A 17,941-nucleotide genomic window follows, 5' to 3' on the forward strand; every position below is an offset into this window, starting at 1 on the left:
ATAGTTGACACCACTTTTGGATTTTTTAGATTTTAAATTAATATTAATTTTCAAAAATTTAATTATATATATATATATATATATATATATATATATATATTTTTTTTTTTTTTTTTTTATTTGAATAATAAAAGAAAATTTATAATAATATTGGATAATCACATTATGAAAAAATTGAGTGATATCACCTTTCTTCAACTAGGGTTATCCTATATTTATATTTTGAGAGAATCTGCTCTTGTCTATGAACTTTGCCAAGGCCCTCAGAATCGAGCCTTTGAGAAGGTCCTTTAACAATCCTTAGCCTGGATGTCTGTTTTCAATTCATCCGTATTTTTTCCTATGGCTTCTTTATTCTTAAAAATGCCACCAGAAGCTTCTCTATTTCAATGACTCATTTTGTCCTTCAAAAGTTTAAGTCTTTGGGCCATGACAAACATTCTTTTATCCAAACTGAATATGTTTATTCCACCATTCCTCTACTCTATTTTTGAAGTTAGGATGAGATATCTAAATGTTTACAAATATCAAAGGCAAAAATTTGCAAGCTAGATGTACCCAAATTTCCTAATACCAGTCTATGTTTAGATTTGGAATTCTTGGGGATTAGGATTCAAAACAAAAGTTACCTAGAAACCACTAGGAATTTGCAAGAAATCTCTCAGTCCCTTCTGCATTGTGATTCCTCTCCACCTTTCAATCAGTCCAAGTGAAGCGATCCCTTGTAGGAGTTGGATGCTAGAGACAACTAGTTGAAACGAAGTCCACAAACTCTAGGTTGGCCGAATTGAATCCTAAGCCTATGTTTTTCTCTGAATGTATAAGAGTTGCATTGAAATCTCTATCAACAATCATTTTTCTTCCTCCAAACGTATTGAAATGCTTCTAGCAATTCCCAACATCTCTTCTTCAAAATCAGATCAGGAGTGTTGTAGACATCTTGTACAGAGAAAATATAGACTGGCCACATAACTATGGACTCTATAAAGAATCCAAAATTGAAAACTAAAAATGTGATAAATATTTATCTTTGCAACATCCCACAAAATAGCAAATACCGAACCCAACTCTGCCTACTTTTTCAGACTTGGTTGTTGTTTTAGCTTTTCAGCACTTTATTGCATTTTTCAATCCAAGTTAGTTTTTATGTCACTACTGCCTCTTCTTTATTTCCCGATTTGACTTGAATTATTTCATTCCTTAAATTTTGACTTTTTTCGTCTATACTATTATTTCTTATACGCAAGCTTTCCTTTGCAATATATGGTGCAAATATTAGTTTATAAATGAAAAAACATATTTAAAAATAAAATATAGAATAATATAGAATATGAGCGATATAATGGTATATTGTGTTTAGAAAAATTTGTAAACACAAGCTTAAATAGGTCATTCTCAAATTATACTTTATATTATTTTTTCAATTATCAAAATGAGAAAACATACTTAAAAACATGCTTTAATAATTATTTAAGATAAAATATAAATGTATAATATAATATGTGTGAGTTATGGATTGGTTGGTTTTAAAGAGTTGGTCTTAAAGAATGTCCCATCGACATCGACATCGACATCGACATTTTTTTCATGATGATGGCATTCCAAATGCCTTGTCTTGGACATCGACATCGACATTATTTTCATGATGATGGCATTCCAAATGCCTTGAAGACAAGAAGTGAAAATGACAGCAGTAATGGATATATTTATACAAATCTATGCACGCTGAATATGCATCTTGTTAGTCCCTGCCTACGGCAGAGTATTGACTATAGCAATCGCTTAAGCGTTGACCAGCTATTAAATCATCTTTTGACTGAGAAATTAACTTAAATTTAGCTCTAACCAAAGTTTGGATTGGCAAACTCTCTTTCCCGAAATTTTTAAACAAAGTTTTGAAATTGTTCTCTTCACCTGCCACGATAACATTTTAGTAGTGCCAAAGTTATTTTATACAAAGTTCGTTTTTAAAGAAGGTTGGCAAGTCTTTTTATCGCAAGTTTTTAAAAAAATGTAAGTGTTCGTTGCCTCAAATTATTTTATCCAAAGTGATCAAAGTGACTTAAAATTTTTAAGGCTACCACAACGTTGCATAAAACTTTGTTAAAAGGTTTGAAATTGTCACTGTAGGCTGCCACCTTTGTTTACACGTGTTGCCGCCACCAGCTCTCTACTACATAACCATCTACAGCTTCTTAATCCTCTTCCGTGGCTGGTTGCATTTTTCTCATTATCTCGAGGCACTTGCAAGGTTGCATTTTTCTCATTATCTCCAGTGATTTGTGGACTGATGAGTGACTGATTTTTTCTCAGACTAAGAATTCGGCAATGACTTTCATATTTTTCTTTCATTGCATTTTTCTCATTCCCTGGAGGGACTTGGGAAGACATTTGTGGAGTGATGAGTGTTTCTTTTTTACCAAAGAAAAAATCCAGCAAGACCTCTACCATGCCTTTACATATGCAAGAGGCCGCTGAGGTTTCTGTGGAGGCTACCCTGAAACCATAGAAGAATCAGTGTTCAGTAAAATACAGGTTCATATGATAGTAAGATAGTGATTAGTGTAATGTTGAAATATATAACATTTCATATGATAGTAATTAGCTTAATGTTTATCTCTATTTTAGTCACTTTAGGCTATACGTGTTGAATAAGGTGTTTCGGTCACTTTAGGCTATTATTTGGTGTTGGGAGGCATGATAGCACAAAGGCTTATTCCAAAGCTAGAGAAAGCTATTAAATTCCATCCCAACTGCATTTCGCTACAGCAGAAAACACTCTCTTTTTTTCCATTTTTAATGACTCACTCGTTAGGATAAGACATCCCATAGTTCCGAATGTTACCAAATGACTCGAGGACGTCTCTACATCATAACCCTGCCATTTCAATATATGTCATAGCAACCACTTCTCATCATATTCTCTCTAAGAGAGGTTTATTCGCACCATCATTCATCCAAGCGGGTTCAAAAATCATAAACTTTGTTTCAAAACACAAACTTATTAGCACCATCAATTAAATTAACACAAGTTCAAAAATTATAATTGAATTTCCTCCCATCGCGAGCTTGCATTATAGTGAGTGCAGAATAAAACTATGGACGTTTCAAAATTATCCATTAGCACGTGTCTCAACGGATCAGAATGTTGTATCCAAGAGATATTGTTATAACATTTGCTTCCCATTGAAGACAGATCCAAGCACATGCGCATTGCTGCGGTTGATCTCGCTACAAAATTACAGAAACATGGTACTACTCAGCATAGAACAATCAGACCAATCTGAATCGCAATTATAGATCCTACAGTTCTACACTTGTTAATGTGCCGTTAATACAGACAAGGGGCACAAATCCCTTAATATTTGTGTTTGAAATGCATATGTATACAACAACGTTTAATGGTTTCAACTTTCCACTAAGGTATACTATGGTTTTTAAGGTATATTATGGTTTTTTTTTTGTATTTCTTAGATTGCAATATATTATTGACTCGGTTGTGTTCTTCTTGCAGTAAGTAAATGGGATAACATTTCAATTATGGACAATACTATTTTTAAATGAAGTAAATGGAAATGGTATATATCTAAATCTCATACATGGGAATTACATTGATTCCAGATATTTAAATTTGTCCTCGATTGTTTTATATGATATGCATATGCATACGCTACTACAGTACATTAACAAAAAGAGAAATGCGACTACAGTAACAAAAGGAAGAAATTGGCTTAACATGTAGTCTTTCTGTGAGGTTATTGTGGGTGTCATTGAAAGCATTGATCTAGGCATAAGTCTGTTTATCATTCTCCATCTAGTTTATCATTCTCCATCTCCAAGGGAGACTTTATCCCTCATGGTTATGGAATTAGATTATAGTTTGTGATTCTATCTTGTGTAATTACCGTAATTGTGTAATTACCGTAATTATCTCTGATAAAATTCCTTAAAAACCTATAGCAAATGCAGTGCTTTTTTGTGAAAGATTTAAGTAACAACACACAACAAAAGTAGATGGCCATCAATCAAGCGCAGTGTTTCGAGGTATCTCTGCGGGTTACTAAAGCAAACAACCTCACAAAAAATACTACATCTACGGGTTACTAAAGCAAGGAAGCGCACAAAAATGACCACATCCCATATTGCAATGTGTCACTTCACGAACTACCTATATTGTCTTTTGGAAATGGTACCATTTTTTGGAAATTGCTAATGCACCCTTATTCATAAGTTTCAATAATGGGGAATTGTCCCCTACTCCACAAGAGGAGAATACATGCAAAATATATCTCATCATTCATGAGAATATATCTCATTGATGCACTGGCTAATTTTGATTTATGTACACTCCCAGATTACACAACCTCTACATGCAATGCATCTTAATTCTAATCTCTAATGAGAACTATGCCTTACGCAAATAAAGACCCTCATTGATGTATTGGCTAATTTTGGTTTATGTACACTCCCAGATTACACAACCTCTACATGCAATGCATCTTAATTCTAATCTCTAATAAGAACTATGCCTTATGCAAATAAAGACCCAGTATTCTAATCTCTAATGAGAACTATGCATTCCAGATCTACCAGATGCAAATAAAGACCCAGTGCCACGAACTTAGCTAGGCAAAGCGCTAAGATTTAGATTTGAAAGATGTGCTGCAAGCAAGTCGGTGTTGTCTTTTCCTATGTACTTAGCATTACTTTTATAAAGTGGTCTCTTGTCAAAGTAGTCTCTTCTCGGCAGAGACTGCTGCTACGCAGTTGCCCTTGTTAGCAAAGGGATCACAACTGACTTTTATTTATATTTCACGCATATAAACTAATAACCACGAAGTATATCCAAAGCTGGAGAACCCAATAAGTATAACGACGGGGCATCTTTGTAAATATTCAAATACGCATATTTATATATTTATATATATATTCAAGGGCACCTTGGTCTGGGCATTCTAATGTGGATTGATGTGGATTGTAGATTTTGAGAATGAGAATTTGATATGGATTGTAGATTTTGAGAATGAGAATTTGATAGTGATAAGAGTTGGTCGGGGTATTAGGATTGAAATAAACAATGATTGCAGGGGTTAGAGTTGAATTCATACTCAAAAGTGATTTTTTTTTTTTTCTTTTCGGTTTAGTATATTTTTCTAAAGTTTTAATTTTTTTTTATATTTGATTTTAGTATATAATGATGAATCACACAAGTTGGTTGGAAAGGCGTTAACCAAAACTTTCCAATATAATTTAAAAAAAAAAATATTTTAAACATTCAAAATTTGAATTTTGTTATTTATTTATTTTATAGAAACAATCTATGGAATAGATCATAAGAGCTAAAGGTTCCTTTTGAGTTGAGCTGCAGCTATAAGGTTATACGAGAATGTAATTGCCAAGTTAAAGAGCAAGGAGGGGTGGTCGAAAGATATTAAGTGTAATATCAGAGTTAAACAGGTTGTCCCCTCTCCCCTACCCTATTTGGCATTTACATCGACAAGCTAGAAGGTTGTTTAGAGGAAGCAGGATGTATTGGCACGATCTTAGCTGGGATAGTCATCATCCTTCTTCTTTACACTGAAGATATCATTCTTCTCGCAAGGTACCCATCTGATATTGATAAGCAACTTAGACTTCTTAAGGATTTTTGCTCTACCATGGGTATGATTGTTAATACTCACAAAACAAAAGTTATGATTATCAAATCCAAGAAGGACACTTACGCTAATTTTATGTATGACAATAGTAACTTGGAGGAAGTGTCTTCCTACAAGTACCTAGGAATTGATATTCATCACAAGCTCAATTGGAACTATAGCATTGAGAAAAGGATTAATGGGGGGTGGAAAGCTTATTTTGGTCTTGAAAATAATTGTAAAACGACAAACCTCATAATGTGGGATAGAAAGAAGTTCCTCTTTGAAACTTTAGTCACTCCGGTTATCTTATATGGATGTGAGGTTTGGGATTGTAGCATCTCTAGAGAATCTTGGAGGAAGATTGAGCAAATCCAGAAACGTTTTATAACGTATAACCGCAAAATTAAAAGCAACACACCCTATCATATTCTCCTTATAAAAGTGGGTCTTTACCCTATCGAGAGCCTAGCTATGACTAGGCTTCTGTTGTACAAGCACAAACTCAATAACATAGGAGACCATAGGCTTCCTAAACTTGCTTTAAATTCCAGCCAAAATCACCTAAGGCTCAAGCGAAGCTGATATAAAGACACCATGGCCTGGTTAAACCATCGGGAGATCGACGAGAATTTTGCATTGCAAAACATTAATAACATTAAAAATATTGTTACTTCTAAGTTCAAAGAAAAAATATGGTGTGAGAAAGATTTAGCAGCTAAAAGAAAATTAAGATATTATAAGGAGGTCATCAACCCCACCCTAGAAGATCAAAAGTATCTCTTTGTTTTAACTAGCTCAAAGAAGAAAATTAATATAGCCAAGATTAGAACAAACTCTCATGAGCTCCATAGTGAAACGGGTCGTTGGACAGTGCCTAAAACACCATGGATGGAAAGGTTCTGCCATCTCTGTGAGAATGCGAACATCGAGGATGAAAATCACTTCCTCTTAAAGTGCCCCGCGTACAACCACATTAGACCTCAATGTCAAAATCTCTGTTGCAACACTGACCTTCCTAACCTTTTACGATGTCAAAGTTACAGTTAGCTCATAAAGCTTCTCTCCAAGCTTTTTGAGCATAGGAATAAAATCTTAAATCAAACTAAATAATTCGTTTCTTTAGATCCGATAGACCCACGTTTGGTCTCAGTGGACGTTAACCATCATCATCATCATCATCAATATTAAAATGATTTTTTATCTTAACTTATTGAGATATAGATATTTGATTCTTATTTAATCAAAGTGAGATAAAAATTTTTAATATATAGAATAGTATATATATATATATATAATTCTAATTAACTAATTAAATGTTTAATGGGTCAATAAATTGTTTATTTTAATTTTTTAATTTGATCCTTTAAGGTTTCATTTTATTTTATATTATTTTTCTTTTTGACAGTTAAAAGTTACCATTGCATTTCTGATATAAAATTGGTGATTTGATGATCTTACTCTCCAACTTTGTCTTGATTTCATTTTATTTTATATTATTTTTCTTTTTGACCGTTTAAAAGTTACCATTGCATCTCTAATATAAAATTGGTGATCTGATCATCTTGCTCTCCAACTTTGTCCTAATAATGAACCTCTATCATGAATTGACTCTATTAATTCTCTGTGATTTCTCCATAAAATCTTTACTAAAAATCATGAATCACAAAAACATTCAATATGAAATGATATATAAACATTGAAAATAAACCCTAAAAATGTTCCGGCAACAACAGATTATCCCTAAAATGAACCTTGAATTGAAAATAAAAAGTCCACAGAAATAACAACACCATCCACGCACAAATGATACGGTCTAAACTGCCCAACAACGAACTTATCCTGGCAAAGATGTGCCTTGAAATCACCAAAAATATTAACAACAATAACAAATGATTAAGAGAGAAATCCTGAATAACAAAGGATCAAGGAAAGAAATCCTGAATGGCTAAGAAATGCTTTAGAAAAAGTTACAGCAGGAATGGTGCAGAAGATGACCCAGACTTATCAGGAAAAGTTAAAACAACAAACAAATGCTGTTAAAATCAAACTTTTAACGGAAAGTATGAAAACTATCACAAACGGCAAAATGATTGGTAAAACAAACAATGAATTGACAAGAAAATGTTGAAGCGGCCTACACTTTAAGACAAATTGTGAAAAGCAAAAACTAAATATTAATGATATAATCTAACCAGTACAAATAAGTTATAGCTTGTTCTCTTCCTCAATATTTTAAGGTTTAATATTAAATTCTAAATATTTCTTTTTAATATTTTAATAAGTTGGTTACCCTAACCAGCCTTGTGAATCTTGAGAGACTTTAAAATGGGACGGCACCTGGGTGTGTGTTGTTGGGTTATAACATAATATCTTATTTGGAAGTTGCTCGACTTGAATCTGTTAGAGAGGTTGCGATTTTTAACTGTGGATTGTTTGCCGAAAACAAGATCGCTCTTTGTTGGGGGTGATGTTCGGAAGAAACCAACAAAAGGTAGGTTGTAGGATGTGTGATAATTAACCTAGTATATTTAGACTTTATTTTTATTTTTTTGAAAAGCAATAGTACAATGAGTTGTATATAATGTGAATGGGAAATAAAATTGGTTTGTTAACAAATTATGAGATGGGTGTTCTATTACATCATAATAACCAATTAGTGTGGTTCATTGTCAAGACAAGTTGAAGAACCAGATCATCGCTACAAGTTAAATAAAGAAAACACATCTTTCACAATTTTTTGAATAAACTAAATATAAATATAATTGGGAATAACCAGATTATAAAAATAATTATATTTTAATTATATTAAAAATATAAAAAGAAATAAAAAAATTTATATATATATGAAAATATTATATATATAAACAGATTATAAAAATAATTATATTTTAATTATATTAAAAATATAAAAAGAAATAAAAATATATATATATATATATGAAAATATTATATATATAAACAGATTATAAAAATAATTATATTTTAATTATATTAAAAATATAAAAAGAAATAAAAATATTATATATATATGAAAATATTATATATTTGATATTTATATGTAAATATTATAATTTCTAAATATAAATATTTAATAATAATTGAAAGTTTTACAAAATGGAGTGAGATTGCAATTAACATAAAATTTATTTTGAATTATAAAAAAAATGTAGCCAGAGATTTGCTCTATCTCCGTGCTTAATAATTTTATATTTAATATGGATTTATATTAGGAATTTCATGTTCCCTAAGTGAACTCAACTAGCTAAATACAAAAGACATTGTAACATTGTCTCCTTTGTATACTTTATTTGCATCAAAAAAATATTTTACAAGTAGGTAAATAAATAAAGAATATTACCAATTGTTTTTATAAATAAAATAATAGTTTGAGACATTTTAAGATAGTGGTTTAATATGTGGCAATATCTATGGAAATTATATTAATGGTTTGGCGACATGTGCATATATAAGTGGATCAATGTCTATCTAAGAATTGCATTTAGAGGATTTCATTTTTCACACTCACACACACATCAACATAGATATATCTTAACCTACTATGAATCTAATATATCAAGTGTAATCATTTCCTCAAGTTTTTGCATTTATAAAAAACTTGCATGCTAAAAGTATTTGATCGGCTCTTATTAAGATGAATCAGGAAAATTGCTATGCAAATTGCTCTTTTTTTAAGATGTTTATACCAAATTTGACTCCGCCCCTCCTTTCTTCATGTATTCAACCTATGATTTGGAGGGCCCTCTAAATAACTCTAGAGAGAATGAAAAATGCTTTGAAATTAATAAACAACTTAATTGGTTATTTGTTTTTTTTTTTTTTTTTTTAATTTATATTACATTTTTTTATATGAAAAATGTTTTGAAATTAATAAACAACTTAATTTTTATTTTTTATTTTTTACAATTTTTTTATACTATTTATGGACGGAATGTGATTCCTTCTTCAAACTAGTGCATGGAAAGGATAACAATTTTTCTTACCCACCATAAAACATATATACATATAAGTTTTAAATTGTAAGTTAGGTCTGACATTGTAATATTTTATTAAAAAATGTTTCAGGTGTGACATGTAGTTTCCACTTTCAAACACTAATAAAATTACGCAACTCTCTTATACTAACTTTAAAAAAAATTGCTCCACGGGGTCTTGGATACATAGTGATAATGTGCTTTGTTAAGGCACACCTTGCCTTGACGTGGAACTTCATTGATTCAATTCCTCGCCCTGATCGGGGTGATATATTGGACATGATGATATATTGGACATGATGAAGACATAGTCCCATCAAACCTAAAAAAAAAACTTATAAAAAGTTGTTCAAAGTCTATTTTAAAGGTAAGATATTCTATCTATTTCCATGCTTAATAAATTAAAATGAATCTACTCAAATAAGTTCATCTTAATTCTAAAAATAAAAACTATATTGAAAAATATAAAAAGAAATATGGAATTTACATATAAAAAAGTATTATAGATTTTATATTTTTATGTAAATATTATAATAATCTAACTATAAATATTTAAGAATAATGAAAGTTAGATTTCTACATATTAGTATCTACATAAGTGTGATTTTTGAGTTCTCACAAAATTGAGTGAGATTACAACCAATATAAATCTATTTTGAACTATAAAAAAATATACACTTCAAGAGATTTGATCTCTCTCCAAACTTAATAAATTTATACTTAATATGGATCTATATTAGCAGTTTCATGTTCCTTAAGTGAACTCAACTTGAAGCTTAGAGTTTCATGTGTCCCGGATAATCTTCTTAAAAATATTTTACAAGTAAATAAATAAATAAAAAACATTACCAATTGCCTTTTATAAATAAAATAATGTTTTGACAAATCTTAAGATAGTGGTTGAATATGTGGCAACATCTATGGAGATTAGATTAATGGTAAGAACATTACCAATTGTCTTTTATAAATAAAATAATGTTTTGACATATCTTAAGATAACGGTTGAATATGTGGCAACATCTATGGATAATAGATTAATGGTTTGGTGACATCTGCATACATAAGTGGATCAAAGTCTAACTAGGAATGGAATTCTATTTAGAGGGTTTCATTTTGCACGTGCACACACGCATCAACATGGATTGATCTTAAGCTATGATGAATCTAATCCATTAAGTGTAATCATTTCTTCAAGTTTTTGCATTTATAAAAAGGCTTGCATGTTGAAAGGATGTGATCCCTCTTATTATGATGAATCTGGAAAATTGCTATCCAATTCGCTCTTTGTATTTTTAAATGTGTGTGGCAAGTTTGACTCCACCCCTCCTTTCTTCTTGTATTCAACCTATGAGTTGGAGGGTACACACGTAAGTGGATAAAAGCTTTCCTAGGAATTGCATTTAGAGGGTTTCATTTTGCATCAACATGGATCAATCTCAACCTATGAAGAATCTAATCCATTAAGTTTAATCATTTCCTCAAGTTTTTGCATTTCTAAAAGTACTTGCATGTTAAAAGGATTTGATCCCTCTTATTAAAATGAATATGGAAAATTGCTATTAAAATTTCTCCTTTTTATTTAAATGTGTCTAGCAAGTTTGACTCCACCCCTCCTTTCTTCATGTATTCTTCAACCTATGAGTTGGAGGGCCCTCTAAATAACTGTAGAGAGAATGAAAAATGATTTGGAATTAATAAACAACTATCATTGATTACTTGTTTTTTTTTAATGTATATTACATCTTTTTATACTATCTATATATGGAATGTGATTCCTAACTTATACATGGAAAGGATGACAATTGTTCTTACACACCATCAAACATATATACATATAAGTTTCTAATTGTAAATGGGGTTTGACATTGTAATAATTTATTAAAAAATGTTTTAAGTGTGACTTGTAGTTTCCACTTTCAAACGCTAATAAAATTATACATCTCTCTTATACTAACTTATAAAAAGTTGTTCAAGCTATAATTTAAAGGCAATATTTTCTATCTATCTTCATGCTTAATAAATCATGAGTTAAAATGGATCAACTCAAATAAGTTCATCTGAATTCTAAAAATAAAAATAACTATATTGAAAAATATAAATAGAAATATGGAATTTACATATAAAAAATATCATAGTTTTGATATTTATAAGTAAATATTATAATAATCTAAATCTAAATATCTAATAATAATGAAAATTACATTTTTTCGTTTTAGTATTAAGTGTGATTTTTGAGTGAGATTACAACCAACATAAATCTATCTTAAATTATAAAAAATAGTACACATCAAGAGATTCAATAGTTCTCACAAAATTGAGTGAGATTACAACCAACATAAATCTCTCTTGAATTATAGAAAATAGTACACATCAAAAGATTTGATCTCTCTGTACTTAATAAATTTATACTTAATATAGATCTATATTAGGAATTTCATGTTCCCTGAGTGAACTCAACTTGAAGCTTAGAGTTTCATATGTCCTAGATAATCTTATGCATAGAAAACTAGCTAAATACAAAAGACATTGTAACATTGTCTCCTCTGTATAGCTTATTTGTATCAAAAAATATTTTACAAGTAAATATATAAATAAAGAATATTACCAATTGTCTTTGATAAATAAAATAATGGTTTGAGACATCCTAAGATAGTGGTTGAATATTCAACATGGATCGATCTTAATTTATGATGAATCTAATCCATTAATTGTAAGAATTTCCTCAAGTTTTTTCTTTATAAAAAGGCTTGCATGTTAAAAGGATCTGATCCCTCTTATTAAGATGAATTTGGAAAATTGCTATCCAAATTGTTCTTTATTTTTTAAATGTTTGTAGCAAGTTTGACTCCACCCCTCCATTCTTCATGTATTCAACCTATGAGTTGGAGGGCCCTCTAAATAACTTAGAGAGAGAATGAAAAATTCTTTGAAATTAATAAACAACTATAGTTGGTTACTTTTTTTTTTGCTTTTTGTTTTTATAGTTTATATGACATCTTTTGATACTATTTATGTATGGAATGTGATTCCTTATTCAAACTTGTGCATGGAAAGGATAACAATTGTTTTTACCCACCGTAAAAAATATATACATATAATTTGTTAATTGTAACATTGTCTCCTTTATATAGCTTATTTGCATCATTAATGGTTTTGTCACATGTGCACAAGTAAGTGGATAAAAGTCTTCCTAGGAATTGCATTTAGAGGGTTTCATTTTGCATCAACATGGATCGATCTCAACCTATGATGAATCTAATCCATCAAGTTTGCACACACACACACATGAACATGGATCAATATTAACCTGTGATGAATCTAATCCATCAAGTGTAATCATTTCCTCAAGTTTTTTCATTTATAAAAAGGCTTGTATGTTAAAAGGATTTGATCCTTCTTATTAAGATGAATTTGGAAAATCGCTATCCAAATTTTTTTTTTTTAATGTGTGTAGCAAGTTTGAATCCCACTTTCCTTTCTTCATGTATTCAACCTATGAGCTAGAGGGCCCTCGAAATAACTTTAATTGTGTGCCTATAATATCCACAATTTGTTAGTTGGACATAAAGAACTTGCTACACAATTGTATATAAGATTTTAAACTGTCGTGCGAGCATTGCACCTACAACCAAACCCAAACTTTGTTTCTCTATCGCTTTCACTTTTCCCTGTAATAATTACTGGAACAAGGGAATCCCATGTGAAAACACATTGGCATTAAACGGTGGAAATGTGTATGAAAGTGGATAGAAAGACATAAAAGGATAACATTAATAAAAATATAATATAAAGGAGATGATACCATAACATTAATAAAAATATAAGATAAACGAGAAAATACCTCTTTAGCCACTTTCCTAGCCTCAATAGAGAACATACCTTCCTTACCTTTCTCTCTCTCTACGAAAAACCTCGTCCCTAGCCTACTGCCCAAAATGCTAATCGCCCTCGTAACACATTGCCTCCAATTCCCAGTATGTGCCTCTAATTTCCACTCATCAATGACCCTGGTTAGCCCCTCCACAACCTCCTTCCATTCCTTCTTATCTCTGCCATACAACATCCATAGATCACCCCCTTGATTCTCCCACAACTCCCCTCTCTTCTCAATTATCTCTCTACCTAAACAATCTTCGAGACCCCAATCGAAGAACAAAGAAACCAAATTCTTCCTATCCAATTTTTTTTTTTGAACTCCTCTATATTATATGTATTTGCAAAAGACTTTCTACTAACAATAACAACACCAAATGTTGCAAATCTTAAAACCCTATCAATGTTGCCATGGCTTCTAGAGTCTGTGTAACGAGCCCCATCAACAACAAAGCAACCAATCCCCTTGTATCTCTATCTATGCATAAAGCCATTTGGTGAAGAGAAGAAGAGATGTATTTTGTCAATGTGTTCCATTGTATACATCAAAACACCTGAGCCTTGCAGAGGATGAAAAAGAGGCTGAGCTCCTTGTAAATGAAATATTCTTTGATGGGTTGCTTGCTTGCAATATATTTTTATGACCTGCAACATTGTTTAGGTCAATTGGGCACATGCCTTTATGTGATATTGAATTTATTTATGCATTGTTCGATGAAGACTCCTTCTATAATGACTTGGACTTTTGATTATCATCCAACTTACTCTGATGAATGAAGGTCCATAAAACAAACTTGGTATGTCATTAGTGTTGTTTAATAATGATTTTTGAGGCAGTGATGAAATGGATTTTTGTGAAAATATGTTCCTTATGATATTCAAGTGATGGGAGTCAATGTTGGAGGAACTCTGCATATCAGATTTGATGTACTCAATTAACAAATTAGATTGAGACTCATCATTGTTTGAAGGAATAGGAGGATATTTTGGAGAATAAAATAGGGATTGAGAGGCTGAAATAAATTTTGATGAAGATGAAGATGAAGAAAGATTAATGTCACTATTCTTTGTTTCCCTAAATCTAGCACTCTCTAGCTCAAGAAACTCAATCTTTATCCTTGCCATAATCCATGTTTTTCCCTATTTTTTCTCTCCATGCAAACACGTTGAATTCTAAGAACATTGTTAGAAAAATATTTGTAAATCAAAGTTGTGTACAATTTAGTCCTTGTAAAGTTGTGTAAAGTTGTGTACATCTTCTTTGTTCTTTGCCACTCTTTCCTATGCTACATGTGTAAAGTTGTGTACATCTTCTTTTTTCTCTGCTACTCTTTCCTATGCTACCGCCTTGCGACATTTCCTTTGCAACATCTGGTGCAATTGCTATTATTAAACGTTTTAAAGTTTAAATGTTTTACGTATATTCATTTTATTTATGGTTTTCTAATTTATTTTAATGAAATTTCTATTTATGGTTTTTCAATTTATTTTAATGAATTTTTTCACTTTTGTGTTTCTTTTTTCCTTTAATTATTTTGTATGTTAAGAGAAGAGTGTCCACTACAAGAGAACCAGTATGTTATAAGCAACCTTATGCATGTGCAACTTACAACTTTGCAATAAAACTATTTATTATGAATTTACATACTATTTTTTAAGATGTTATTGATGGTGCCTTCTTGTATAGAATAATGTTCAAAACTTAGAAGAAGAGATATTGTTGGTCCCTTCCTATGACAACATAAAATCATAATTGGAGGGAGGAGTTCAAGCTACAACTTTTTTTTAATTGTTTTCTTTATGTGCAAGCCACAAAGAATATATACTTGGTCTAGTTCGTAGGTTCCATATTATTATGTTTGGAGAATCAATGTCCATTAGTTTCTTTGTGACTTTGATTATAAATATGTCCATCACGGATCACAATGATATGAATTTTAGGATATGATTTGCTACAAGTAGTAGGTATGCATTTATGTGAACAAGGCATCTAGTGTAGGGTATGGTTAACACCCGCACATACCCACAGTATGCATTATACACAATAATGCATCTACACCTGTCCCAGGATATTTAACTCTACAATGGAGTTAAACCTACAGACCATAAATGGTCAAGTGGCCCTCTTATAAGTTCCTTTGCATAGGAACTTCAATCACTCCGCTGTAACCCTCAGTCGTGACTATAATAAACCTTTAGAACCACAATCCATATATATACAACCTTACTATAAGCTTTGGTTATACATATATTAATCCATTACATATCGGCGCTATTCCACTTTATATCCCATTACAAAGGGAAATACTCCCCAAAACACATTTTCCGCTTTATTACGGCTTTAGCACAGAACCTGAGGTTAAAACCTCTATCGCAATCGCTATCGGCTATACCAACATCCAATGGTCATATACATATGAGTCATTATCCCTCCGACTCCAATATTCCACTATCGGATCATTTAACACATGTTTTCGCGTTAAAAAGGCCGCGCCTTATAAACTATCGGAATATTAATCAATTGGGAATACAAAGGAATTCCTGCTCCAACCGCATACGTTGGATTTCAAATTCGTTACAACCACAACTATAATATCGTCGGGTCCATTCACCACTGTTCCCACACTATTTCTCCGATCTCCACCAACTTTGATGCCGATCACCAATAAGCCCCAATGCCGATCGCCGATATATCGCTATCACAATATCGCAACAGTCATACGCTGCTTACCCTTGGCACCTCCGATCACCGATATGTGATTAAATCATGACCGTTGATCTGGCCACAATCCAACGGTCCACGATTTATCACTATTCGCTCTTATTCTGATAACTTTAAATGGATTCCCGCCGATGCGATTAATTCTCGGTCGTTGATCTAACTGATCCAACGGTTGCTGAGTGTCGAACTTCACTTCTCCGCTCGTCCTCTTTTACTTGGGTTTTCTTCATTTTCTTCAGTTTCTCTATGTATTCCAAGTTTCTTTAAGGTTCTACCTTACCTCACTACTTCTGCTGCGCCACTCTGATTTTGAGCTTAGATCTTCGAGTTCTCAGCTTGTTGTCTCTCCAGAGCTTCGCTTTGCTGATCCAATTGGATTCAATGATCCCTTTGATTCTTTTGAATCATATTACACCTCTGCGTACTTCAAAACTCTTCCTGCAATTCGTTACAGAGTCTACGAGTTCAAACTATCATTAATCAACACTTAAAACACGCATTCCATACATTCTGACATAGTGAGGAAAACTCTGCATATATTAATGTAAGAGCAACGATTACATTCGAGACTCCTTCGTCTCTTATACACACAGGCCTAATTTCCTATTGTTGGTGGCCTCCCCCTCTGCCTGTAGGCTTACATATGTTTATATAGAAACTGGGATTGGATTACTGATCCCATCCTTTCCTTAAATCACTCAAATAAATCCCTAAAGCTTGCTACATGCATACATATGTGGCAAACTTTATACATTCCATCTTTTCCCTCTATTTTAAAGCAGAAAAGTCTCCTTATCAGCTCAATGGTCCATATCTACTCTAATTAATTCCTAAAACCTTTCTCTTGCTCCTAGAGAATTGAATTTGACTTCTACCACTCATGTTCTCATTTATTTATTTTGAGAGCATTTACATATTCTCCCATTATCTAATTAAATCACTTAAAAGCCTACATTTTTACATTAGGAAAAGTATTTCCTAAAATGCATGAACCCTTATGTCTATTATTTATAGTGATTTTCTTTGGGCTGAATGCTCCTGCACCAGACTCCCAAAGTAGAAAATATTCATGATCTCCTGATCATGTGTCTTCTGGTCTTGGTCTTCTTGGATCCCACACTTTGTTCTGTAACTGTCCAGATGCTTTATTCCTTTGTTGTTGCTGCACTTCTGCTGTCTTTTGCTCCATTTTCTTCTTCCTGTCAATCAGGTTCAACTTTTGATTGATCTTGCTTGCTGTTGTTACCATTTTCCTCCATTTGAATTGCTTCATCATCTGCTGCCATATTTCTTCAATTTCTATGTCCAGCATATCTTTGGGTTGGTCCATCTTTTGCTTCTTACTTCTATCTTCTTCTCTTTGTTTCAGGTTCCTGTTGTTGTCTTCTATGCTGAATTTTCTTTTACTTGCTTCATTCTTTGGTTTACTTGCTCTTGCTTTACTTGCTACCATTTTTGTTGCCTCCTTATCATCCTTACCCTCTTTCATGATTGAATCATGACTGTTCAACATTTTCTCCAGCAATTTAACATCTTTTTTCCATGGATTGAATTCTTCCATGAAGTCTTCTTCTTTCATCTTTACTTGGCTGCTCGCCTGTGCCAAATCTCCTCCAGCAATTGCAACAAAACCTGCATTCACAAAACACTTGTTAAAATTAAAAACATGAGGCATTGGTGCCTCTTCTTTCTTTGGCAACATTTCATTTTGTTGC

General features: G+C 32.0%; 1 protein-coding gene across 1 annotated transcript in view; it reads right to left on the minus strand.

Moving 5' to 3' along the window:
- Positions 1-2,121: 2,121 nt before the first annotated feature.
- LOC149261423 (uncharacterized) overlaps positions 2,122-17,941 on the minus strand; it is a 74,788-nt gene continuing 58,968 nt past the window's right edge. Inside the window, exon 3 of the mRNA XM_089369087.1 lies at positions 2,122-2,497. Within this exon, the coding sequence (XP_089225213.1) occupies positions 2,122-2,497 (376 nt within the window). The remainder of the gene's footprint in view (positions 2,498-17,941) is intronic.

This window comes from Pinus tabuliformis, chromosome 6 (assembly GCF_031772625.1).
Source record: "Pinus tabuliformis cultivar Carrire ecotype Pingquan chromosome 6, CPIR1, whole genome shotgun sequence".
NCBI lineage: Eukaryota > Viridiplantae > Streptophyta > Pinopsida > Pinales > Pinaceae > Pinus > Pinus tabuliformis.